The following is a 26,932-nucleotide window of genomic DNA, read 5'->3' on the forward strand; positions in this document are numbered from 1 at the left end:
AAATAATAGGATGTCACTGCACAATCATCTCCTTTCTCCCATCTTCCATAGCTGCACGACCACCACCACTGTTCCTTCGTCTCGTTGCCATTTTCTACTGCGATAGCAAGAAAATGGCAGCGAGACAAGGCAGCAATCATCGAGAAGGGAGATAGGAAGACTGAGCAAAGACATAACTCCTTGATGACCCAATCATTAAACTTGGGACGGAGCAGAATAATCCCAAAATTAAAAGTAGACATCAAATCCATAGATGGTGTAGGCGGCCAGGCAGAAGTGCCACCCACAAACTTACGTCAAAACTAAGAACCTAAACCTTTATATAATCTCAGTTATAATTACTTCACCAATTAATCCTATAAAATTACGTAGTTACTAATTGTAATTTCTGTATAAAACGAACGGACATTAAAATGTATAAACCGGACTTCAACTTCACACTAGAATTGGATGGGGTACGCCAGGCCCGGGAAGCAGTGCAAGGCCAGGGCGACGTGCGAAGGCCCAGGAAGCAAGCTACCTTAATGGACCATCCCCCAGGAGAAATTAATTTAATATCGTGTGGGCCGATGGCCCACGTATCAGATATTAAACTGATAAGAACAGATACTACACTTGATCTTAGCCAAAAGGCCGAGAAAGGTATGCTTTGTATGTTGCCCGGCCCTCCTTTTTATACAAATGCTTCTTTACTCTCTTGCGCTATTCGTCCGATGTGGGAAATGGAATAGAAGACAACTAACTGCGATATATATATATTACAAAATTGCAATCCTTACAGATACGAATGCTTAAGATTGAGGATTGGATTCATTCCTTTCTTATTAAGACTCATATCATCATAATGTTCCTCACCATATGTACAATTGAAAAGTCCAATTGATGCAACAATATATGAAAAAATAAAGGGAACAAAATTAATTTTTCTAGGCCAGACAGGCCCTAGAAGGCCTCCATGGCTGCAGCTAATGCAAACATATCATAATCTGCACAATTGCACCCAACATCATTACATCCACACTCATAGTGATCATCATCCCACTTTGCCACCCTCCGGCGCCGCCTGCTCCCCGGCGACGCCACCGGAAGTTTAACCTTCATTGACACTTGCAGAGCGGGCGGCTCAACATCTTGATGATGCACGCGTCTCCGATCAGAAACAAAGCTCACCCACTCGTCAATCTCCATCTCCGGGGCCTCGGAGACGGTTTTCCATGGAACCTCGGCTCTGCCCACGAGATGTGAGCCGCAGAAGTTGCCAAGAACTGGAGTGGCGCTTCTTCGACGGAGCTCGAAAACGACTGTTCCATGGCGGATGAGAGCTTGGGTGGCCTCCTGGGAGGCCAAACACTCCAAGGAGAAGGAGTGGTTGAAGAACAGCGAGTCGGAATTTGAAGAGATCTCTTTGCTGTCTACTCTAACCCTCTTGCCGTTGCCTGCAGAGAGATAGCATCTCACAAAGAGCAGTGTGTTGGGCTTGAGCTCAATGTTTTTGGCTCTTATGATCCTCAGTTCGCAGCCAAGAGAGGAGGGAAGATCTTGAGGAGCCCCCATAATATTATTCACAGAGAGAGAGGGAGAGAGATTAAGTGTTTGTTGGTGAAGAGAGAAAGTGGGCTGGATGGGTACATATATAGAGAGAAAGGTGTATTAGTTTACAAAGAAGGTGCCCTTTTATGCACTACGAGATAGAGGAAGCAAGATCTTGTCTAGGTTCTATCTGGCCGATCGAGGATCTGAGGATCTAATATCAAATAGGTGAAGTGGACCACTAGACATTAGTTTATACTTCAAGTAGACATAAAGTGAACTATTTCAGATTGTGTTGAAGATCTCATGTGATCAGAATAAGCTCTCTTCGCATCCTTGAATGGCCCCTTAATTAGTGATGGGTTGAGTTGCAAGTTGCAACCTTTTGGTGCCTAATTAAACAACAGTGGCTTTAGTTATGGAACCATATTTAACTTTGTTTATTTTACTTTACTAGAAGAATGGTGGCTGGGCAACCAAGCTTTTTGTTATGTGAGAGTTTGATTTATAGTTATATATAATTTTTCTTTTCAAAAAGACTACTTTTTGAATTGAAAGGAGCAATCTTGAAAATACCCAAAATACCATTTGATGTAGTAGCCAGTTTAATTAGTCCTTGGCAACTTTTATTTTTGATAAGTAAAAATTTGATTAGAACAGTCTTATACTTCAAGGTTGTAAGACCTATCTCCAATTTCGTTATTACTTAAGTAATATGTTGTCATATGGTGCATGAATTTACATAAAAAAACTAATGATACTAGGAATGGCAATGGATCAAACATCGACTAGATAATCTTTCTATGTTCTTGTCCCATCACTAATATCGACAAAGTGAAAACTTATTATACATATCTCTTCCCATGTAAGATAAAAATTAAATACTTATACTTGTTTAATTTATATAAAAAATTATTTTCACAATATTTTTTTATAATTGTGAAAGAGAAAATAATTAAGGTGTTTTAAAATTTTACACATATATACAAACACACACACACACACACACGAGAAGAAGACAAATAAAGATTTTTATCTAAATGAAATAAATATTTAGCAAAATAGATAAAGAAAAATAAAGAAAAACTTAATTAAATTTGATTTAATTTAAGAGTCAGTTAATCCTATGAAGATTAGGGCTAAAGAGTTAAGGTTTGAATTCAAAATAAGTTTAAATCTCAAATATGGACTAGATATTCCTATATTCTTGCCCATCACTAATATTGACAAAGTAAAAACTTGATTATACATCTCTTCCCATGTAAGATAATAATTAAATACTTATACTTGCTTAATTTATATAAAAAGTTATTTTCACAATATTTTTTTATAATTGTGAAAGAGAAAATAATTAAGGTGTTTTCATATTTTACGCATATATATAAACACACACGCACACACACGAGAAGAAGATAAATAAAGATTTAAATGAAATAAATATTTAGCAAAATAGATCAAGAAAGATAAAAAAAAAAAAAACTTAATTAAATTTCATTTAATTTAAGAGTTCGTTAATCCCATGAAAATTAGGGCTAAAGAGTTCAGGTTTGAATTCAGAATAAGCCTAAATCTCAAACTTATAGGTACCCTAACCAAAGTGACATTCAAATTAGAAGAATGGTATGAGATCCAAGCCCAAGTCTATATTATATTTGCATGCTGGTGAGTTCACCTAAGGGATTAAGATATGACCATTTAGGTGATGACCATCGATCCCACAGTAAGCATATATAAAAGTATGATCTTCTAAAAATTAGATATCATACTGATATGTATTATTTGATTTCAAGTGTAATGACAAACGTCAGCGTCGATCGAAAACTCTATCAAAGAACTGAGCCTTGCCCTCCTTTAATTTGTAAATAGAATAAATCTCAAATGAGTTCAAACTCGAGAATCGCATCGCTGAGAACACATCAAAACCAAAGAAAAAAAATATTTACAGTATATATGATATGATCCTTAAAACAATCATCAACTTAAATTTATACCTACAAGAGTGGATAAAATTGCAATCCTTTCGTATACAAATGCTTAGATTGAGGATTGGATTCATTGCTTTCTAATTAAGACTCATATCAGTGTTCCTCACCATATGTACAATTGAAAAGTCCAATTGATGCAACAATATATGAAAAAATAAAGGAAACAAAATTAATTAATCTAGGCCAGACAGTCCCTAGAAGGCCTCCATGGCTGCAGCTAATGCAAACACATCATAATCTGCACAATTGCACCCAACATCATTACATCCACACTCATAGTGATCATCATCCCACTTTGCCACCCTCCGGCGCCGCCTGTTCCCCGGCAACGCCACCGGAAGTTTAACCTTCATTGACAATTGCAGAGCGGGCGGCTTAACATCTTGATTATGCACGCGTCTCCGATCAGAAACCAAGCTCACCCACTCGTCAATCTCCATCTCCGGGGCCTCGGAGACGGTTTTCCATGGAACCTCGGCTCTGCCCACGAGATGTGAGCCGCAGATGTTGCCAAGAACCGGAGTGGCGCTTCTCCTACGGAGTTCGAAAACGACGGTTCCATGGCGGATGAGAGCTTGGGTGGCCTCCTGGGAGGCCAAACACTCCAAGGAGAAGGAGTGATTGAAGAACAGTGAGTCGGAATTTGAAGAGATCTCTTTGCTGTCTACTCTAACCCTCTTGCCGTTGCCTGCAGAGAGATAGCATCTCACAAAGAGCAGTGTGTTGGGCTTGAGCTCAATGTTTTTTGCTCTTATGATCCTCAGTTCGCAGCCAAGAGAGGAGGGAAGATCTTGAGGAACCCCCATAATATTATTCAGAGAGAGAGAGAGAGAGAGAGAGAGAGATTAAGTGTTTGTTGGTGAAGAGAGAAAGTGGGCTGGATGGGTACATATATAGAGAGAAAGGTGTATTAGTTTACAAAGAAGGTGCCCTTTTATGCACTACGAGATAGAGGAAGCAAGATCTTGTCTAGGTTCTATCTGGCCGATCGAGGATCTGAGGATCTAATATCAAATAGGTGAAGTGGACCACTAGACATTAGTTTATACTTCAAGTAGACATAAAGTGAACTATTTGAGATTGTGTTGAAGATCTCATGTGATCAGAATAAGCTCTCTTCGCATCTTTGAATGGCCCCTTAATTAGTGATGGGTTGAGTTGCAAGTTGCAACCCTTTGGTGCTAATTAAACAACAATGGCTTTAGTTATGGAATCATATTTAACTTTGTTTATTTTACTTTACTAGGAGAATGGTGGTTAGCCAACGAGGCTTTTTGTTATGTGAGAGTTTGATTTATAGTTATATATAATTTTTCTTTTCAAAAAGACTAGCTTTTGAATTGAAAAGAGCAATCTTGAAGAAAAAATAAAATCAAACTAGGGGCCATTCGATGATTGCAAGTGAGATAGGAAGACCTTTGCATGCGGATCCTATGACAGAAGATAGGTCTAGCTGGGTTGGGTTACGCTAGGGTGTGTGTGGAGGTGAGTGTGTCATCTAAATTTCCTTAGTTTATTGGCATTGATCAAGGTATAGATGAAGTTTCTAGAAAACCATGTATCTCCAAGCTTCCAATTGAGTATTAGTGGATACCTTCGATATGCTCTCATTACCAAGTGTTTGGTCATCCAGATTCGCGATGCTCGAGACAGCCTAAACCTGACCCTAATGATGCAGAGTCTCGAAGTCAGGGGCATCAGGATGATGGATTTGTCAACGTGCAAGGTAAAAAGGGGAAGGATAAGGTGATTGACAAGAGTGAGGAAGTAGGTCCATCTACTTCACTCGTTGAGCCTAATCATGCCTTGATAAAGGCTTCATAAGATCTAGAATCTCATCCTGCTACAGTTCTCTGTGACCCAAAGGATATTGACACTCATATGATAAATAAGAATAAATTTTGTGTTCTATTAAAGGAGAGCAATGGCGATCCCTCTCCCGAGGAGTCGGAGGAAGAGACAGATAATATGGAAGATTTGGGAGACTCTAGTGTCCACGAATGAGAGAATGATGAAGACTTGGAGTTTAATAGGGTAAAGAGTGTGAGCTCAGAATCGAACAAGACGAGGACAATAACTCAAGCTAAGAGGGATAAGAGGAAGAAACGAGAGCATGAGAAGATTCAGCACGGGTCCATGAGTCCGGACACAACCCATAAGGAACGTTTATGATACAGATTGTAGCATGGAATTTGAGATGGTTGAATTAGGCCCATAAGTAGTGGGAGGTTCGTTCGTTTATTTCTCAAAGTAAATTGTCTCTGGTGGCTATTCTAGAGTCTTGGGTCTGTGAAAGGCAGGTTGAAGGAGTCTCGCAAGCTGTTATACCCTATTGAAAGTGGGATTTTAACTATGATATGTCTGATGGGGGTCGTATTTGGGTTGGCCATGATTCATCGGCCGTTAGTTTGGTTGTTCTGAACAAGTCACACCAGTTCATTCATGTTAGAGTGATTGGTCCTTATGACGTTGTAAATCCCTTATTCTTGTCTTTTATTTAAGCTAGGAACGAGGAAGCTGACCAAGCTCATTTATGGAATTCTCTAAGGGAAGTAAGGATGTTGGTTACCAGTGACCTTGGCTCATCTTGGGTGATTTTAATGTTTGTCGCAATAATTCGGAGATGAAAGGTGGAAACATCTCTCTATCTTCGGGTATGCGTAGGTTTAATGATTTGAATAGGGATTATTCGGCGGCTATTGCTCAAGAATCTGATTATTTTCGCATTCGAGCTAGAATTCGGTGGTCTGCAGAGGGGGATCGATGTTCTCGATTTTTCTTTCAATCTATGTTGGCTCGACGAAACAACAATGGTATCATTAGCCTTCATAAAGAGGATGACACGATGGCGGACTCCAAGAAGGAGGTGGCGAGCATCATGATGTCCTATTTCCAAAATCTTATAGGTCAAAGTGCTTGTCTTGCTCCTCTGTGGTTAGAGGATATTGCCTCGTTCATTATTAAGCGTTTGGAAAGGGATCAGTGAGAAGGGCTCATTGCGGAGGTTTCGATTGAGGAGATTAAAAACACCTTCTTTTGTATGGATGATGACAAAGCCCTTAGGCCGGATGGGTTCACTGTGAAGTTCTTTAGGAAGGCTTGGGAGGTTGTGGGTCTAGTTGTTGTGGAGGCGGTGCGTAACTTCTTCTCATCCGATCGCCTTCTAGGGAAAATGAATGCGACAATTATCAGTTTCATTCCTAAGGTTCCCCACCCTGAGGTGTCGTCCCAACTCAGACCTATTTCTTATTGTAACGTCTTGTATAAAGTTATCGCCAAGATTTTGGCTAATAGGGTCAAACCAATGCTCTTAGGCTTGGTGGATGGTTCTCAATTTGCCTTTGTGCCAAGCAATTCAATCGGGGATAATGTGTTATTGACCCAAGAGTTGGTTTTCCAATATCATCTCCATAAGGGCCCTCCCCGATGTGTGCTTAAGGTGGATATAGCGAAAGCTTATGACTTAGTGGAATGAGATTTCCTCATGATGGTGCTTCAAGTAATGAATTTTCCCCCGCAATTCTATAGCTGGATCCGCAAGTCTATTACGACGCCTCGTTATTCTGTTAAGATTAACGGTCAGTTAAATAGCTTCTTCCATGGGGGTCGGGATTTGAGACAAGGGGACCTCCTGTCCCCTTATCTCTTTGTTCTTGTGATGAAACCTTGAATGGTATTGTGAGCCACTACTCGAGGTCCTCGAATTTTCAATTCCATTGGAAATGCGAGCAGACTCAGATAGTGATGCTCATGTTTGCAGATGATATTCTCCTATTTTCCCATGGTGACCCTGTTTCAGTAAGTATCTTAAAATCCTACTTGGAGAGATTTGCTTCTTTATCTGGCCACAAGGCTAACCCTTTGAAGAGTGATTGCTTTGTCTCTTGTAGGAATGAATCTTTGAGAGAGAATATTCTTAATGCCTCTGGTTTTCGTAGAGGTGATCTGCTTATGAAATATCTGGGGATGCCTCTACTATCCACCAAGCTATCTTATGGGGTTTGCTAGCCTATTATTGATAAAGTTCAGAATAAGACTTGTGGCTGGCATAGTAGGTTGCTCTTCTTTGAGGGGCGTCTGCAACTAGGCCAGTCTGTTTTATCCACCATCTATGTGTATTGGACGTCTATGTTTATTCTCCCGAAAAGAGTGATCTATGAGATTGAGCAGATTATTCGTAATTTCCTTTGGAGTGGCAATGAGGAAAACCCCCATAGAGCTAAGGTAGCTTGGCGTGAGATTTGCTGCCCAAAAGAGCAGGGGAGGCCTGGGTTTTAAGCCTCTATATATATTTGGAATCAAGCTGTGGTTTCCAAGCTTATTTGGAGTTTGCTTGTAGGGGATAGGAAGCCCATGTGGGTGAAATGGGTGCATACTTATAGGGTTAAGGGGGCGTGTTTTTGACTTCTTAGAGTTCCTTATGTCTGTTTGTAGTACTGGTGAAAACTGCTCTTACTAAGGGGGGCTTTTAGATCCCATTTTGGGTGGAAGATTGGGGATGGTCGGAGCACGTTCCTTTGCCATGACCAGTGGCACCCTTTAGGCGTTCTCATTGATCGCTTCTCTCGCCAGTTGCCTTGGCAATTAGGCATTTCTATTATGGCTAAGGTCTCGGATGTTATTGAGGATGGTTCCTAGATCTAGCCGAAGACTTTCTTTCCATCTTTAGACCTTATTTGGAATCATTTTCCTAGCCTCCCTCATCTTCCTCGTTGTGATGAGTCATTTTGGCTTCCAGACTTGAACGGGATTTTTCCGAACAGGATCACCTTCTAGGACCTTTAGGGTCAGCGTCCTTAGGTTCCTTGGTATCGTTTAGTGATGTGGATGAGATGCCCTTAGCATTTTATGACAAGTGTGATTTAGGGGATTTGGGTGATGAGATGGCCTTAGCATTCTATGCTTTTTTGGGCAAATTCTTTCGTTTAAGTCTCGAAATTAGTAATTTTTCTATTTTAGAAAATAATTGATTCCCTAATAACTTTCATTAAGGAGTGAATTTTAATATGCCGTTTTGAGAGATTTTCCTTATTTCATGCTGATTTTTAATTTTGTAATAAAATCTCAATCTTGCTTTTTTTGGTAAGATTCGAGATTTAGGATTTTTGGATGTTTTCCAAATTATAGCCTATAAATTCTATGTTTATAGGAGATTTTGGATCGATTGATAAATTTCCAATAAAGTTTTTGTTGAAATTTTCTCTTAATTCTCTTTAATTTATTCAGTATTCTTTAGAATCAACGATTTATTGATTGAGTCCTATAATCCGGTATTCGTGAGCAAATCAACGGGTTATTAGAAAACTTTCGCTACGTCAGTTAGTTTGGTCGTATGTGAGTATTCCCTCCCATTGTTCATTCTTTGGTTAGCGATTCGAGAGCACTTATCTACTCTTGACCATATTAACCTATTTTTGTCTTTTCCAAATAGATATTTTCTTTGTAGGGCAGATGCAGAAAGTCATAGGCACATGTTTTTTGAGTGCCCATATTCTTGTGAGGTGTTGTCTTTCTTTCGCAGATTGAAAAAATTTAGCTAGCCTTGGCATCAATGAAATACTGGTGTGTGGTGGGCAGCTGCGAGATGGAATAGTAAGAGCCTCTGGTAGGTGGCTAATAGGTTGGCACTTCATGCTTTAGTGTATTTCATTTGGAGGGAGCGTAACAACAGGTGCTTTCAAGATCAGTAGAGATCCGCTTCAGTTGGCTCACTAGATTCAGTTCACAGTGTGGGCTCGTTTGACGACTGTCTATTTCAAGTCGTCTCTTTAAGGTCACGCTCTTCGTCATGTGTGGCGGCTTCCAAGAGACTAGATTGTTTCTCCCCATTGAGCGATCGCATCTTTGCTTTTGGGGGCTTGTTTTAGCTTTTGTTTTTAGTTGTAGGTTTTGTTATTTTGTTCGTTGATATATATATCTTCAATTCTTTTCTTTTTCTATTTGTTTTAGTTTTAATTTTCTTATCCTAGCGGGTGATGGTTGTTGTGCTTTAATCCCTGCTTTGCTTTGGCGGTTCGGGGTTTGTTCTAGCCTTAGGCTGTAGCTGTTTTGGCAATATTCTTATTTAATTTATTCTTATTTATAAAAAAAAAAATACCCAAAATACCATTTGATGTAGTAGCTAGTTTAGTAGTCCCTGGCATTTTTATTTTTGATAAGTAAAAATTTGATTAGAACAACCTTATTCTTCCAATTTCGTTATTACTTAAGTAATATGATGTCTTATGTGCATGAACTTACAAAAAGAAAACTAATGATACTAGGAATGGCAATGGATCAAATATCGACTAAATATTCTTTTTATGTTCTTGTCCCATCACTAATATCGACGAAGTGAAAACTTGATTATACATCTCTTTCCATGTAAGATAATAATTAAATACTTATGCTTGCTTAATTTATATAAAAAATTATATTCACGATATTTTTTTATAATTGTGAAGGAGAAAATAATTAAGGTGTTTTAATATTTTACACATATATACAAACACAGGAGAAGAAGACAAATAAAGATTTTTATCCAAATAAAATAAATATTTAGCAAAATAGATAAAAAAAAGATAAAAAAAAACTTAATTAAATTTGATTTAATTTAAGAGTCCCTTAATCCCATGAAGAATAGGGCTAAAGAGTTAAGGTTTGAACTCAAAAAAAGTCTAAATCTCAAACTCATAGGTACCTTAGCTAAAGTGACAAATTCAAATTAGAAGAATGGTTTAGGATACAAGCCCGAGTCTATATTATATTTGCCAGATAGTGAGTGTGACATCCCGTCCCCACTATCGGGTGTCACCGTAACCCAAGATTACGTCAGTAGGTCCTACTTCGGAGGCCGGCTATGCCCTAACAACAAGGGGATAAAATGAAGTGGGTGCCCTGGGTGGGGTCCAGGCTTCGCCGCCTTCGGCCATCGAGAACTCGAGGTCTAAGACTCATTTGTAGTGGAAGGACACTTGAGTCTCGAATCTGACCTATGCCTTACGAGCAGATTAATAAACTGCAATTAGGGTATAACATAGTTTGCTCATACAAAGTATTCATTAAAAGTAATAAGTCCAACTGGAAAATACAAGCAGCGTTCAACACATCCACAAAATAATTACATGACAGACACAAGTTACTAGGTCGCATTCCCATCATGGGTTGCCATTCTCATCATTCAGCTGGTCTTTGGCATACATCACCTTCCTTTTATTGGACTCCGAACTATCTGTGTGGTTAGTGGAAATGAAAGGGTGAGTCCTAGGACTCAGTAAAGGTAATATGTAATGCAATAAATTATTCAGCATGACATCATAAATAAATATGAAGTGCAACATGCATGCAAGTCTGTCCACCGCACCTATCTCAGGCTTTAGGTGGCCCCTAGTGGTTTCAGCTATGACCCCGTCCTAGGACCCTCAAGGTCAATAATCCACTGCCCCATGCCTAGTCACTTTCTCAATATCTTATACAAGTCATGACAAAAGAAATTTACACGCAGAGCATATTAAACCCTTACCTTGAGATACGTGCCGCCTGGTAATTTGTTAGACGAACCGTCAATGTAGCCAAAATCCCTTAACAAAATATTTGGCAGAGTAAGGTCAGGAATTAATTTAACAACCCATAATTAATTTGACTATCGACTCTACTGAATTAGCCAATTCTTTAATCGACTAATTTCTTAAATTAACTAATCTAAACATCAACCACCCAATTAATTAGCTTATAGCTTAACTAATCGCTAATTAACTAATTTAGGCAAATTATTTACCTTAAGCTGATAAATTCCTTACACCTCTTCTCTGCCTTGCGTCTTCTTGCCTCTCCTCTCAATGCCAAAATTCCTTCTCCTCAAGCTCTACTTCTTCCAAAATTCTCTTTATCTCAATTCCATAGCTGTCTACCTCTATTTATAGGCAAATTTGCCTTAGCCATCAAGCTTTAGCCCATAATTTTTTCAAATTTACCACAGATTTAAGCTCCCTAATTTCCTTCCTAATCATGACATTTATGTGCAGCCCACACTTTAAATATTTTTCCAAGCACATTTGCTCGCCTAGCACACATACACATATATATTATAATATTTAAATATTCTTCCATTTTTCTATTCATGTGCTTGCACTATGATTAAATGTGCACCCACTCATTTCATGTCCACCAATTCAATTCATGCCCACAACTTCTATACATGCACACATATATATATATATATTTATACTTATAATTTATTATATAATTAAAATTATAAATTCATAAATTATATTCTTAATCTCACTTCAATCTTTTTACTTTACAATTACATCCTCAATATTAATTTATTTTGATTAAAATATTAAAATTTCAAGATTAATAATTCAAGGTTTACTCGATAAATGCCGATTTCGTCCGTGCGCCTACATGGGATCTTTATTCCACCCGAAAATACTTCAAGGTTACTTCATTGGCAAAACCGAATCACCCCTAGGGTCTCCTCAGCTTCCCGAAGGCCCCTTCTACTACCATTCGGTACCAACATCCATTCGAGCTTATATACAAATTATTTATTTTCGGTTTGAGTGTTTCCAGCATCATTAGCCTCATCTCGAGATGTTCACCAATCTCATGCCCTCTTTCCTGAGCATCCAAGTCCTAAAGCATTTCCTGTCATCGATTCAACAATTTATAAATTTCTTTAAAATCTCATCTTAAAATTCATATACTAATTATTTTCAAAATCAGTGATGTTACAGTGAGTTCACCTAAGGGATTAAGATATGGCCATTTAGGTTATCTTTGCCCTTCATCGACCCCATAGTGAGTTTATATAGAAGTATGATTTTCTATGAATTAGAAATCACATTAATTACATCATTATTGTATTATTTGATTTCAAGTGTAATGACACACTTTAGCGTTGAAAAATCTATCAAAAAACTGAGCCTTGCCGTCCTTTTTTTTAAGTAGAATAAATCTCAAATAAGCTCAAACTCGATAATCGTTGAGAACACATCAAAACCAAAGAAAAAAAATATTTACAATATGATCCTTAAAACAATCGTCAACTTAAATATATGAGTGGATAAAATTGCAATCCTTTCAGGTACAAATGCTTAGATTGAGGATTGGATTCATTCCTTTCTAATTAAGACTCATATCATAATTGAAAAATCCTCACCATATGTATAATTGAAAAATCAATTAAAAAGTCCAATTGATGCAACAATATATGAAAAAATAAAGGAAACAAAATTAATTAATCTAGGCCAGACAGGCCCTAGAAGGCCTCCATGGCTGCAGCTAATGCAAACACATCATAATCTGCACAATTGCACCCAACATCATTACATCCACACTCATAGTGATCATCATCCCACTTTGCCACCCTCCGGCGCCGCCTGTTCCCCGGCGACGCCACCGGAAGTTTAACCTTCATTGACACTTGCAGGGCGGGCGGCTTAACATCTTGATGATGCACGCGTCTCCGATCAGAAACCAAGCTCACCCACTGGTCAATCTCCATCTCCGGGGCCTCGGAGACGGTTTTCCATGGAACCTCGGCTCTGCCCACGAGATGTGAGCCGCAGATGTTGCCAAGAACCGGAGTGGCGCTTCTCCGACGGAGTTCGAAAACGACGGTTCCATGGCGGATGAGAGCTTGGGTGGCCTCCTGGGAGGCCAAACACTCCAAGGAGGAGGAGTGGTTGAAGAACAGTGAGTCGGAATTTGAAGAGATCTCTTTGCTATCTACTCTAACCCTCTTGCCGTTGCCTGCAGAGAGATAGCATCTCACAAAGAGCAGTGTGTTGGGCTTGAGCTCAATGTTTTTGGCTCTTATGATCCTCAGTTCGCAGCCAAGAGAGGAGGGAAGATCTTGAGGAGCCCCCATAATATTATTCAGAGAGAAAGATTAAGTGTTTGTTGGTGAAGAGAGAAAGTGGGCTGGATGGGTATATATATCGAGAGAAAGGTGTATAATTAGTTTACAAAGAAGGTGCCCTTTTATGCACTACGAGATAGAGGAAGCTAGCAAGATCTTGTCTTGGTTCTATCTGGCCGAGGATCTGAGGATCTAATATCAAATAGGTGAAGTGGACCACTAGACATTAGTTTATACTTCAAGTAGACATTAAGTGAACCATTTCAGATTGTGTTGAAGATCTCATGTTATCAGAATAAGCTCTCTTCGCATCCTTGAAAAGGATTGAGTTGCAACCCTTGGTGCTAATTAAATAGTGGCTTTAGTTATGGAACCATATTTAACTTGTTTATTTTACTTTACTAGGAGAATGGTGGTTGGCAACTAGGCTTTTTGTTATGTGAGAGTTTGATTTACAGGTTATATATAATTTTTCTTTTCAAAAAGACTACTTTTTGAATTCAATGGAGCAATCTTGCAAATACCCAAAATACCATTTGATGTAGTAGCTGGTTTAGTCCTTGGCAACTTTTATTTTTTATAAGTAAAAATTTTATTAGAACAACCTGTAAAGGAGGCATCTCCAATTTGTCATTACTTAGATAATATGATGCCATATAGTGCATGAATTTACAAAAAGAAACTAATGATATTAGAAATGGCAATGGATCAAGCATCGACTAGATATTCTTTCTACGTTGTTGTCACATCACTAATATTGAGAAAGTGATAACTAAACACTTATACTTGCTTAATTTATATAAATAATTATATTTATAATTTTTTTTATAATTGTGAAAGAGGGAACATAATTAAGATGTTTTAATATTTTATACATATATATACACACACAAAAAGAAGAGGAAAAAAGACTTTTATCTAAATGAGATAACTATTTAGCAAAATGGATCAACAAAGATAAAGAAAAACTTAATTAAATTTGAATAATCTAAGAGTCTGATAATCCTTGAAGATTAGGGCTAAAGAGTTAAGGTCTGAACTCAAAATAAGTCTAAATCTCAAACTGTACCCTAACCAAATTGACAAATTCAAATTAGAAGAATGTCTTGAATCCAATCCCACGTTTATATTATATTTGTCAGCTAGTGAGTTCACCTAAGGGATTAAGAGATATGACCATTTAAGTGGTATTATAATCCTTGCCTTCACCGACCCCACAATGAGCCTATATAAAAGTGTGATTTTCTAGGAATTAGATATCACATTGATTAAATCGTTACTGTATCATTCGATTTCAAGTATAGTGACTGACTTTAAAATCGAAAGATCTATCAAAGAAGTTAGCTTTATCCTCCTTTTGTAAGTAAAATAAATCTCAAATAAATTCAAACTTGAGAATCTCTAAGAGCACATCAAAACCAAATTAAGAAAAAAAAAATATTTACCAGTATATATGATCCTTAAACGAACTAAATAATGATCAACTTAAATGTATACCTACAAGAGTGGATAAAAATTGCTCTCTCATTCTTACCCTGTTGGCTATAGAGTAGTAAATAAATAACCTAGCTAGCTAGAGTACAAAAGGTGGGCTCCTGTGAAAGATACTGAGGATCCTTTGAAGATGCTGAACAGATGAGCCTAACAAGTTAATCTGCGTGGACACAGAGAGAGAGAGATACGTATATACATATATATATATATATAAATGGTGGTTAACAGCTAGGTTGGGTAGTTAGGAAAATGATGTTTGGATTCATTCATGGTATCCTTATCGCCTCCAACATAAAGAATGGTCATATATATATATGGGTGTGAAAGTGAAATATGGGAGCATCTTCTCCACTTGGGGGGTTTGCTTCTTTTCTTAGATATTGATTGGATTCGGGGTTTCAAAAATTCTCAGTGTCTTACTTTGAAAACAGCAGCAAAAGGCTCCTTCTTTATGGATATGTTTTGGTTAAGTAGCTGTGACCCACCGCTGGATCCCATATCCCTTTGCCCTCCTCTTTTTCCTTCTTAATATATATATAACAAAGCTGTTACCCAGCTCAAAAGAAAAAAAGACTTGTAGATAAGTGTACACGTGCAACGTATAACACGCACGCATGTATAGCCGATCTGCTGTGGGGGCAGCTGCCCCCATTGCCCAGACAAAATTTTTTGAAAATTTATTATATTTATTTTGAGTTTACATTTTTCCTCTTGAACTAATCTTTTGGTTCAAAAATTTTTGAAGGCTTAAGTTATTATGATAATTTTACTTATAATTTCAATTCATCCTAAATATCCTCTCCCCCTCTTCTCACGTTCTCTAACCTTTCTTTTATTTTTATTTTCTCTAGTCTGCATTCTGCCTTTTCTTTCTCTTAAATTTATGGAGTATTTCCTTTTTATCTCTCAAATTTTATTAACAAGTTAGTGAGTATTGAAGATGAGTTTTAAATTTTCTTAGTTTTAATAAAGATTTTTTTTCTTAGCTATAGATAAATCCCCTTCTTAGTTCTTTTATTTTTTGACATTTTGATGGCTTTAAAGTAGATTAAAAGTGATTTAGATTATTTTTCTAATTTTGATTTGTTGATGAATGATGTGGATTGTAAATTAAAAGTGTTTTTGATTTCTACTTATCTTGGTCTATCACTCATAGTTTGCTTTTGAAACTAAAGAACTTTTTTGAGAAACATCTATTGGAATTTATGTAAAAACACTATAATGATATTTGATATAATATTTTGACGTTATATTACAATACTTTTTTTATTAATGTAGATAATTGTCGTATAATTTTTAAGTTTTACCTTTTTTTATCATCATTATTTGCCCCCAGTACTTGAATATTTTGGCTCCGCCCCTATGTATAACATATTTTAAAATATATATGTAATTAACTTAAAAATATATAATCTATAAATATAGTTAGAAAAATTAAAAATAATTAAAATATTAAAACACAAAAATACAAAAATAAAAAATTATATTTAATATATAATAATTTATTTATACTTTTAAGGTACAAAGACTAATTTGTAACCTAATAGTTGGCGATTAGGGGTGCGCCAAGCTTGGGCCATGACAGGCTAAGTAGCAAGCTAAACCCTAATGGACCCTCCCCTAATAAAAATTCCTTTTTTTTAAAACATAAAAAACATGAATGGTCCCCGATCAATGTATAAATCTAATATTTTTCATGTAGTCTATCGATCAAATTAACAATTCTTTTCTCAAAAAATAGTCATTTTTGATATGTAGCTCCGCAGACTAAGAGCATGTCATTGGGACAAGCTGAAAACAAACATAGGATCATGGTCTTTTTCTTTTTTCTTTTGCTACTGATCTCACATTGAGAATAGCTCCTTGTTTAGGGTCATAAGATGTTTCCTCCAACTCCAATAAATTGATAAAGTAGGGGACTACCCTCGACTAACTACTCTTATCTATAAATACAAAAATCCCTTCAGCCAAGATTTTCTCACACTTTTGAAAACTTGACCCGCCACAACCCAATCTAAGTAAGTTGAACAAGTAAATCGTAGGTCAAAATTAAAGACCTAATCTCTCAAATAGACACAAGTATAATCTATCAAGTTTAAAAATCTCATCAATTTAATATTTAATTTTATAGTTGTTAAATATTTAATTAATCTTATGTCATTACATAATTTTAAACTTGTACAAGAAGTGGAAGTAATTAATAGTAAAATTTCCCAAGCCCTTATTAATTAAAAAATGCAAGAAGCTTAACAATCATGACCACAATTGCAAAATCAGTTGATCAAACCAAAAAATAAGGAGTCAAATCAAGATTTTTAGCTCCAATGGAGTTTATCATAGCTAAATTCTCTCGCTAGAAATTTAACAACCTTGAAAAGAGAACCAGATATAATAAAGGTTGAATCGACTAGAAAAGATAAGTTGTAGGCAAAGGCAAAATCGATCGAAAAACAGACGCTAAAGAGGTGATACTAGCAAATCTAGTGAAAATAATTGAAAAATGTGTTATAGACATCAGATCAAATCGATGACAAAGAATAAAATCATCGATGGCGGCATCTATTTTATAGATCAAATATTGATACGTGATTTTAGAGTATTTTATATTTATTTTTATATTAAATGAGTGATTTATATATTTAGTTATTAATTTGTGTATATGCAATAAATTATTTTATATATTTAATTATTATTTATAGACAGATTACAATAATTGTAAACATGTATTTAAATTATTTGAGTTTGATTTTGAAGTAATAAATTTTTATAATAATAAAAAACATAAATAAATACATTAAATAAAACTAAAATTTATTAATAAAAATAAAAAATAAATTAATTATGATATAATAAATAACTAAATAAAAACAATCATTTTAAAGATAGCCTAAAGAGAGCCAGATGAATAACATAAATTTTCGCACTAGAATTGGATGGGGTACGCCAGGCCCAGGCAGCAGTGAAAGGCCAGGGCGACGTCCGAAGGCCCAGATAGCAAGCTACCCTTGTGGACCCTCCCCCCTTCAAAAATTAATTTAATATCATGTGAGCCGATGGCCCACGTATCAGATATTAAACTGATAAGAACAGATACTACACTTGATCTTAGCCAAAAGGCCGAGAAAGGTATGAATTGCTTAATCCTCGGCCCTATCTTTTATCCAATTGCTTCTTTACTCTCTTCCTCTATTCGTCCGATGTGGGAGCCAAATGGAAGAATGCTATACGACAACTCCAATTGCCTGTTAATACAAGAATGCTATGTGACGTTTACATATTCTTTTTTTATTTAATGTGTTTTGAAATCTGATTTTAAGTATATTTTATGTCATAATTATCAATGTTCTTCTGTCTAATATATTTAGAATATGATCTTAAATTTAATTTTTAAATTCATATTTGATTAAAGATGTTATTAATATTAATATAATTAGAATATTGTCCAATAATGTTGAAATGATACTTATAGCAATTAATGTGATCTAAATTAAAATATTATCCAACCGAGTATTTACCAATCTAAAGCCACCAGATTTTGAGACGATTATTTTTGCGCGGTCCCTGGTGCTAATACCCTCGATTACGTCAAGAAAGATAAATCGCAAGTTGTATCTTTGATACTTGCGTAAAACAAGAATCAAACTTGCAAACTATCGAATTGACACCGATATATTACTCATCCAACTGCTTGACATATGTCATAGGGCACAAGCCAATAGACTTTGATATTAATGGAGATTGATGCGTTATAAGTAAAAGTATATTAAAAGAAATTTAAAAGTCTAAAATAATTATTCAAGCCAAAAATATAAATTTTCTCTTAATTGGGATCTTAAATATAGCGCAAACATATTAACTTTGATATCCGAAAATTTCTTTGAGAATTTTGCTAAAATGATAGACATTATTCATAAAAATATTAATTTAGTGGATCTCGAAATATTAGAATAAATCTTATTCTTAAGAATCTTAATTCTAATAAATCTAAAAAAAATCTATACTCTATAAATATACGAGGTCTTGTTTCAAAAAATTGTATATTTCTAATATTGATTTCAGTACAATATTTAAGTTTTCAGTATTTGATTTAAATATCAGAATGTTTATGTACTCTACGTCTTCTGATCGTTCTCTTTCTTATAGAGTCTAAGTGACTTAACGATGACGTCTTCAGTCAATAAAATTATTGTTGTATTCGGGCGACAATAATAATAAAAATAGAAATAAATTAAATTAAAAAAACACTTAAATCAAACGAACCTAATCACACGTGATTTTTGTAAACCACAACACCCCTAAATCAGCTTATAAAACAAAAGGCACCCCTAATCAAGGTGACGGCAATCAATTACATCTGTCTGCAGTTAGAAGACGTGTAATCATCACATGAAGGCACGATGTATTTTATATTAAATTAAGTTTTGGGCCCACCAAATCTAATTGGAGTCGCTTCATCTTCGGCCCAGTCCAACTACTAATCATTATGGCAAAGTGAATCCCAGCATTTCATGGATACAGAGCAATATAGATTCAACGTCAAAATTACATTTTTGTTTATGTCCTTTCACATTTATAAATTTATATTTTTAATTTAATTTAATTTATATACTTCAATATGAATAAAATATAATATATACTTTATTATCTTATTTTATTTTTTTAACATATAAAAATATATGAGTTACATTGATTTAAAAATATAAATTCATAGGTATAATCGAAATAATAAAAAATTTAAATAATTACACAAAAAACATAAAATATAGAAATAAAAATATAAATTTGACCAAAATTCTTGTATAATATAAAGAGTTTATTAATATATAAAATGTGCATTATGTAGTTATTTATATACATATTTTGAGCTTATATCCTAAGGGGACGTTTGTTAAAATGAGCAAAATAAGGTGGTATCAAGATAAGATTGTGATATTTTCTGAATCAAGATATGGAATGATCAAGATAAGGCCGGGAAGCATTCCAAGATTTTTATCAGACTGTTTGTTAAATTTTTTAGAATCCACTGATAATTGTATTTTTTCTTTCCATGTATTTGTTAATACATATGATAAGCACTAAGATAAGGGTTTTTTTACCAAAATATCTCTATTATTAAATTTATGATTAAAATAGTATTTTATGATTAATATGAATTTTCAAAAAAATTAAGATTAAAATTAAAATAATATTTTATTTTTCAAATTCATGTTCAAAAATAAATTTAAAAAGAGTTGAAAAGAGTTAAATAAAATATATAGAGAGAGAGAAATTTAAATTTTAAAAATCAATGAAATGAATAATGTCATTTAAATTTTAAAAATTGTCAAAACATATAATAATTTAAAAATATATTAAAAAATATTAATTATAAAAGTTAAATAAATAAGATTTTTTAATAAATTTAAATCTTTAAAATGCATTAAATGACATTAATTATCTTACAAGGGACAGATAAGTAATTCAATCTTATCTTGAAAGAACAAGATAAATTTATCCGAGAGAGAATATCGGATAAATTTATCTTGAAAGAGGGAGATAAGAGGTCACGTGAAGCATTTTTCGGAAATGGTCAAATAAGGTTAACAAACACGTTGGAAATACCAAACATCCGGAATGCTTCCCATATCTAACATTTTCTCCAAATATCTTGGTTAACAAACACCCCCTAAGAAAATTGGTTGTTAGGCTGGACTTGTTTGTAGAACGATTCGAGCCTAATAAAGTCTTGTCGAATCGACTCAATTGTGAAAAAAATTTAAAATTCATATTAAAAATTGTCTTATTTCTTTATTGAATATGATATAAAACCATTCCTAAAAATACAAATCTTACTTAAAAATTATCTTATCTATTTATTGAATATGATATAAAGCCATGCTTGGCTTTGACTTGCTTCACTAGGCCATCTACGACCTAAATACTCTATTTGCGCCTAACTAGACTTGAATATGAGAGTTTTCTATAAAATTTGATGCAAACCAATTATATTCATAATTGAATTACTTAATACAATTAGAAATCTCTTCCTATAATCAAGATATAAATCCATCATTATTGATTACTTCATATAATCTGACAATTTATCGACAAATTTGAGATAAAATCTCTCTTAAATTCTAGGAAGACAATTTTAAGGGACAAAGTTAATTTTCTCGACACTATTTAGGATAATTACTTTTAAATAATGTCTAATAAAAAAATTTAATTCCAAATGAACAATTATCTTTAAGCTACTATAAATAGAGGAATACATCTCTTTTGAGTAAATATTTTTTATTATTTTACTTATGACTTACACATTTATGATAGTTGTACATCTCTGTTTTGGGTTTTTTTTTATTTTTCTTCTTCTCGATGCTGAGGTTTTTAGTTATTTGATAATTTTGCCTCTTTATTTTGTTGTGAGGGTCAAGATATGCCTTGATTAAATTTATAGAAGCTTTGTAATTTTTTTTATGTTAATGTAATTCTTATTTACATAAAAAAAGGACTTAGATATCATAATAATTTTTGGAGTAATTTTGGTGGCAAATCCATAGTTTTTTATTTTTTATTTTTGGGGGCTCTGAATCATCTTGGGATGTCACAGCCTAGGGACTGACACTGCAAAAATATATATATATATATATATTTTTTTAAATTAATATGATATAAAATATAACAAATTAATTTTATAAGTATGGATAAAAATATTACAATTAAGTGTTCAAATAGTATCTACAATTAAGATGTCACCCAATATATATTATCAATGACTAACCATATGTTAAGTTTAGCTAAAAACTTACTTTTACTTTAAAGATGTCAAATAAACTTATAATAATGTCAGGTTGAGAGATTATACCCGACATAGGTTGAGTTTGATTGCTCAAACTTTTTTCCTTTTTTTGGTGGGCAAGGAGTTGAGACGTCAACACATTATGTGGTGGTGCAGGTACATATCTTTTAGGTGTCTTATTCCTTATATTTTAGGTTCTTGTCCTTTGGACTAGGCTACCCTCCCTCTAAATCAACCAGGGGGTGTGGCATAGGCTTGTGACAAATGGTATAAGAGCCAATTTTAGTAGTGTAAGCAATGTGTTGGACAGAGGCTATGAGATTGAAGAGAATTGTGAAATAATGTTGGGTGATGAACAAAAATTAGAGAATGATGTGATAATTAAAATTTATATCATTCTTCGTATCATCTTTTTATTATTGATGTGTCATAGGCAAAATTTTATTAAATAATCAAAAAATCCTAGGATCCCAAAACAATGTTCAAGCTAAAAAAATGAAAATTAGAAGCACTGGGCCTAGAAGAATATAGTTTCTCAAAAACCGAGAGAATGTGGTCTCCTGGAGACTAGACAACACCTGACTCCAGGAGACCGTATCTCATCTTCGAGAGACATGGTCTCCTAGAGTTTGAGGAACCGGGATACTATCGAGTCTCCCAAAAACCAATTCAGAAGACTTTCACACTCCCCTAGAGACCATAAAATGTTAAAATCGGTCATGTAAATTTTTTCTTATGAGAGGATGCCCTAAAAACAAAGCGCAAACAGAATAATTCTGACATTCAAAAATCCCTTTGAGAGTCTTGTGAAGAGGGTAAACATTATCCATAAAAAATTCAAAACCTAGTGGACCTCGGAATATCATGATAGATATTATCTGTAAAGACTATAAGTAGATCTTGAAAAGTTCAATACTCCTCTATAAATAAATGATGAGAGCCCTTATTTCAAAAGAAATATGTATCTAATACTGATTTTAATACAATATTCAACTCTTCAGTATTTGACCTAAGCATCGAAATATTTGCGCAGAAACTATCTTGCATCCTTTGATCATTTCTTTCTTGCAAAATCCAAGCACATTGACGATGATGTTCACAGTTAATAAATTTATTATTTTATTCAAGCGACAACAATTGTGTTTTACTTATTTGATAAATTAGTAAAAATTAATAATTTTTAATAATATTAAATAATTATAAAAAAAATATTTAAATCCTTAAAAACGACGCTACAATTCTGATCCAGCAGGGCATGCTTGTCAATAATGCGAGCAGAGTTTTCGCGTACAAGTGCTCCAAGTTATTTGGCATTTATTTGGGGAGAATGAGAATGGAGCTTTACTTCACTAATACTCAAAATTCTGAACAACACTGCAGTTACCATATTGAGGATATATGTAGCTTCTAGCTAGGCCTCTCTCTCTCTGCAAAGGCATCCCATGTCCTATATATTTTGTACTCTTTCCTTTTCATAATAAAGACACCACCATGCATAGAGGGACTTTTATTAGGAACCTTTTGGGTTGGTTAGTTATTAGAATTGAAAATTATTTTTGAAATTTACGTGATGTACATAATCGTAAGACATATAAAGAATCGAGCCACACTTTCATTAAGCATATATAGTAGCTCCAGAGAGGGACAACATTGAGGCTTTGACCCTGAACTTTGTTATTTTGGATAGTAGGGTATTTAATTGTTGAAAAATTAAATAATTAAGAGGCACAATGGTGAAATTCTAAGTTGGGGTGCCACATGACCAAAATAATAAAATTCAAGGGTATTTTTATGCTTTCTATGTGTGTACAATCGAGCCATACTTCTATTAGGCATAGTAGCTCCAAAGTGGAACAAACATTGAGTGTTAAGTGACTCAAATACGACATTTCCCATTCACCCCTTTGGTGTTCGAAGTTCTGATATTGAATAGTTTTCAAACTTAAATTTAATATTTTAAATTTAGTGAGATGCTTTCATATTAACTAGTAAATCACACTATTTGTATCGATATTATAGAGTAACTTAAATTCCATTCATATTCTTTATGATTTAAATTTAGAATTTGATTATCATTAAGTTCCATTCCAAGTCAGATGATTAGAGTTATATTAAGTAAAAATTATTCCTTATGGTAATTATTTTTTCAAAAGATATAAAATTATTAAGAGATCAACTTATAATTCTTATAATTCAATTTGTCTTATAATTCTTTAACAAAATAGTTATTATAATTCAATTTATCTCGTAATAATCATTAAACTTTTAATCTTGTTACAACTTAAGTCTCTTTTTAGAAATTTCCTAGTCTATAAAAAATTTTCTATGAAATAAAATAATAAAAAATAAAAATAAAGAAGTAATGGTTTCCAGCATCTATTGCTTAACATTTTGAATATATTAGACAAATATACATATACATAATTATATATATATATATATAAATTGTAGTAAAATTTTAATAGACAAAGAAAATAATCTTTTTGCTTTTGGTGGGAATTTTTTGAACTTGAAAGAAAAGTGAATTGGAAGAAAACCCAACAATTTCTAAAAAAAATAAAGTTAGGTTGCATAGAAATAGAAACGGGAAATGAATACAATACGAAATTGAAACGGAAAAATATATATATTTTTAAAAAATAAGAAACAAAAATGTAGAGAAATGCATAAATAAAAAATATAGGATTTTTTTATAAATATTATAAAAAAATTATTTAATTAAAAAATAATTATAAATTTCATAATACATTCAAACGAATTTGGAAACAAATTTTAGAGCCGTCTCTAACTTCTTTATGGACAAAAATATATTTTTAATATTATGAAATAGTCTTAAAACTTTTTGAAATTACAAAAACAACGTGAAAATATTTTTGACCTTTTGAAAATGAAAATATTTCGAAAACATCAAAACAACACCCCAAAAATATTTTCATGCAAAATAAGAAGAAAGAACCCAACAATGGATTCTTCCACCACGGAGTCTGTAACAATAACTATCGGAATGGTTATTGACAATCGTTATTTCTATACTTTTTATATTTTGTATCTTTTATATCATAATTTTTTAATAAAACTTTGAACATAAAACTAAATTATAACAAAATTTAAAATTTAAAATTACTATAGAATAAATTAATTTATTACAAAATATTATTTACCGGACAAACTAATTAACTATGATTTGAATGGTTCCAAACAAGTGATAAATTAAATAGATAAATCCGGCCCCACGGCAGTTTAATTTAAAAAATTAAATACCTCTCCATGTGCTTAGGGCTCACCCTAATGTGAACAAAAGAATTGTCTTGCCTACTAATAAAGGTTATTAAACAGTAATAAGCCTTAATTTTCAACGATCTTACTGTTAATATGATCGCTCATTACAATTTACCCTAATTCTGGGATTAAATTAAAAGCAATGTTCTTGTCTGTAAAATACATAATTTAATGCCAAAATGAGATGAAAAGAAAAACAAGAGATCGAAGATGGCGAAGATACCAAAGATTTTCCGGCAAACATCAGATTGTGGCGGCGGCTCAATTAATATTCCCTAAATCTCGCCGCCACTCACTCCGGGATATAATTCGATCGGATTAATTAAGATAATAAGATGTACAAGCCGATGAACAAATTTGGAAAGATTTAAATAACAAATTAATTAATTAACAACCCTTCACATGAAGAGAAGATGGAATCGTATGGCAGAAGCTGCGGAGAAGAACACAGAAACGCAGGTTGATTTGATGGATTTGGTTTCCATCTGCGATAAGGATTGCATTGAATATTTCACAAAGAAGATGACGGAGAAGAACACACACTAATAACTGAGATTCTGATGCGTAGAATACAACCACAGCCGGCGTTAATGGAGGGTTTACTTTTTCTGATTCAGGAGTGATGATACTAACGAAGACTAATCTGAAGATCACAGCCATGGCTCTATCATATTCATGTCTTGGGCTGGGGCATGAAGATTCTTGAACTTGCCATTGGAGATACTCTGAGAATAGTCATAAGTTGCATGCATTGAATTACTCAGATGGTGACTGTGATCGGCAGCATTGTTGGAGGCCTCTCCGGCGGCCGAGCTCGTCGGGCGGCTGGTGTTGGTGGTTCCATCTGAAGAGACGAGGTTTGGGAGGCCATGGCGGAACTCGGATCCATCCAAGACACCCATTTTTAGATGTGGATCACCTGATGTTTGAAGAAGAGATTGAAGGGCGAGGGCTTGATTAGTCATGGAAGAACTCGGAAATGGAAATGAAGAAACAACTGGCGGCGGCAGCGGCTGAAGCTTCTGAGCAAACGGCCTGAGAAGATAATTGGGTGCCTGTGGAGCACCCAACGGGACGGATCTCATGGCGGAGGGCGCGGCAAAGAATGGCGGCGCTGGGATGCCGGTGAACTCCTGAACCATGGCTCTGAAATTGGCGGTATCGGTGGTGAGAACTGTCGTCGGAGTTCGCCGAGAAGCTCGAGACCGTTTTCTCGGGTTACGTACTCTATGGGTCTGATCATCATCAGTTGCCGCTGCTCGTGGGATCGTGCTTTCCGCCGCCGTAAAGCCGAAGAAGGTGGAGCCGGGGGCAAATACAGCGTCAAGGTTTAGCGGTGGCGGGGGTAAGGGGTCGAGGTAGGGATCAGATAGCGGGTCGAACATGGAAGAGTTGGAGGCGTCCGAGCGGCGGTGATGGGACGGCGGCGGCCGTTGCTGGTTGAAGAAAGCTGAGATGGAGTCGGCGGCGCGTGAACTGTACTCGTCGTCGCCGCCACTGGAAGTCTGTAAACTCCCACCCTTGGAATCCATATCTGCTATTCTTAAGCTTGGGATTCAGAGGAAATTAAAGAGGACTCCTCAAAAGAAGAGAAGCAAGCAAGCCTCGGATCATGATTCATGAAATTTGAGGATGATGATGGCTGCTACTTGCTTCGTTTTCGCCTGGTATGGACTGGCTGGGCTAGGGTTCCATCAAGCAAGGGGAAAGAATGGTCAGAGAGAGAGAGAGAGAGAGAGAGAGAGAGATCTGGTTTAGAGAGAGAGAGAGAGTGAAAACGGGGGGGTGGGGGGGAGGAGAAGAAGGGAGAAAAGACCTACCACCAAAGGTTACGTATGTTAAAAAGCGACATTTTAAAAAAGAAGCATATTTAACATATTTTATTTTTAATATTTAAATATTTGTATTAATTGATATTGCATATCATATTTTAAAATATTTTATTAGTTGATAAGATTATTTAATTAAATCAAAAATTAATTTTGAAACTTGTAAATAAGACGAATTTAAATTTAATAAATC

At 34.7% G+C, this 26,932-nt stretch overlaps 2 protein-coding genes and 2 non-coding genes across 7 annotated transcripts; all 4 read right to left on the minus strand.

The window, feature by feature from the left end:
* Window positions 1-450: 450 nt before the first annotated feature.
* On the minus strand, window positions 451-646 carry LOC127800923 (U2 spliceosomal RNA). The gene has a single exon (XR_008022908.1). It is a non-coding gene; the product is annotated as a U2 spliceosomal RNA (small nuclear RNA).
* Window positions 647-791: 145 nt separating this feature from the next.
* Window positions 792-13,456, minus strand: LOC127798824 (uncharacterized). Of its 4 annotated transcripts, none has more exons than XM_052332445.1 (2): window positions 3,989-4,408; window positions 792-1,221 (listed from the first exon to the last, which is right to left on the minus strand). In XM_052332445.1, exons 1-2 carry the CDS (start codon window positions 4,319-4,321, stop codon window positions 943-945), a joined length of 612 nt encoding a protein of 203 aa, XP_052188405.1. In that variant the 5' UTR covers window positions 4,322-4,408; the 3' UTR covers window positions 792-942. The 4 variants fall into 4 exon arrangements, with proteins under 4 accessions (XP_052188405.1, XP_052188404.1, XP_052188403.1 ...); XM_052332444.1 differs by lacking the exon at window positions 3,989-4,408 and adding an exon at window positions 13,036-13,456 and having other exon boundaries at window positions 814-1,221; XM_052332443.1 differs by lacking the exon at window positions 3,989-4,408 and adding an exon at window positions 12,910-13,455 and having other exon boundaries at window positions 814-1,095.
* Window positions 13,457-17,786: 4,330 nt separating this feature from the next.
* Window positions 17,787-17,983, minus strand: LOC127800921 (U2 spliceosomal RNA). The gene has a single exon (XR_008022907.1). It is a non-coding gene; the product is annotated as a U2 spliceosomal RNA (small nuclear RNA).
* A 7,156-nt stretch (window positions 17,984-25,139) lies between these two features.
* On the minus strand, window positions 25,140-26,687 carry LOC127798843 (VQ motif-containing protein 22-like). The gene has a single exon (XM_052332472.1). The coding sequence runs from the start codon at window positions 26,440-26,442 to the stop codon at window positions 25,561-25,563; it is 882 nt and encodes a 293-aa protein (XP_052188432.1). The 5' UTR covers window positions 26,443-26,687; the 3' UTR covers window positions 25,140-25,560.
* Window positions 26,688-26,932: the final 245 nt, after the last annotated feature.

This window comes from Diospyros lotus, chromosome 4 (genome assembly GCF_014633365.1).
Source record: "Diospyros lotus cultivar Yz01 chromosome 4, ASM1463336v1, whole genome shotgun sequence".
NCBI classification, from domain to species: Eukaryota; Viridiplantae; Streptophyta; class Magnoliopsida; order Ericales; family Ebenaceae; genus Diospyros; species Diospyros lotus.

Bases quoted from the DNA above. Each gene is read 5' to 3' on its own strand.
- LOC127798824 (XM_052332445.1), bottom strand. From the start codon at position 4,321: ATGGGGGTTCCTCAAGATCTTCCCTCCTCTCTTGGCTGCGAACTGAGG. The intron at 1,222-3,988 runs GTTCCATGGAAA...GGCAGAGCCGAG, and splicing joins ATCTCGTGGGCAGAGCCGAG to GTTCCATGGAAAACCGTCTC.
- LOC127798843 (XM_052332472.1), bottom strand. From the start codon at position 26,442: ATGGATTCCAAGGGTGGGAGTTTACAGACTTCCAGTGGCGGCGACGAC.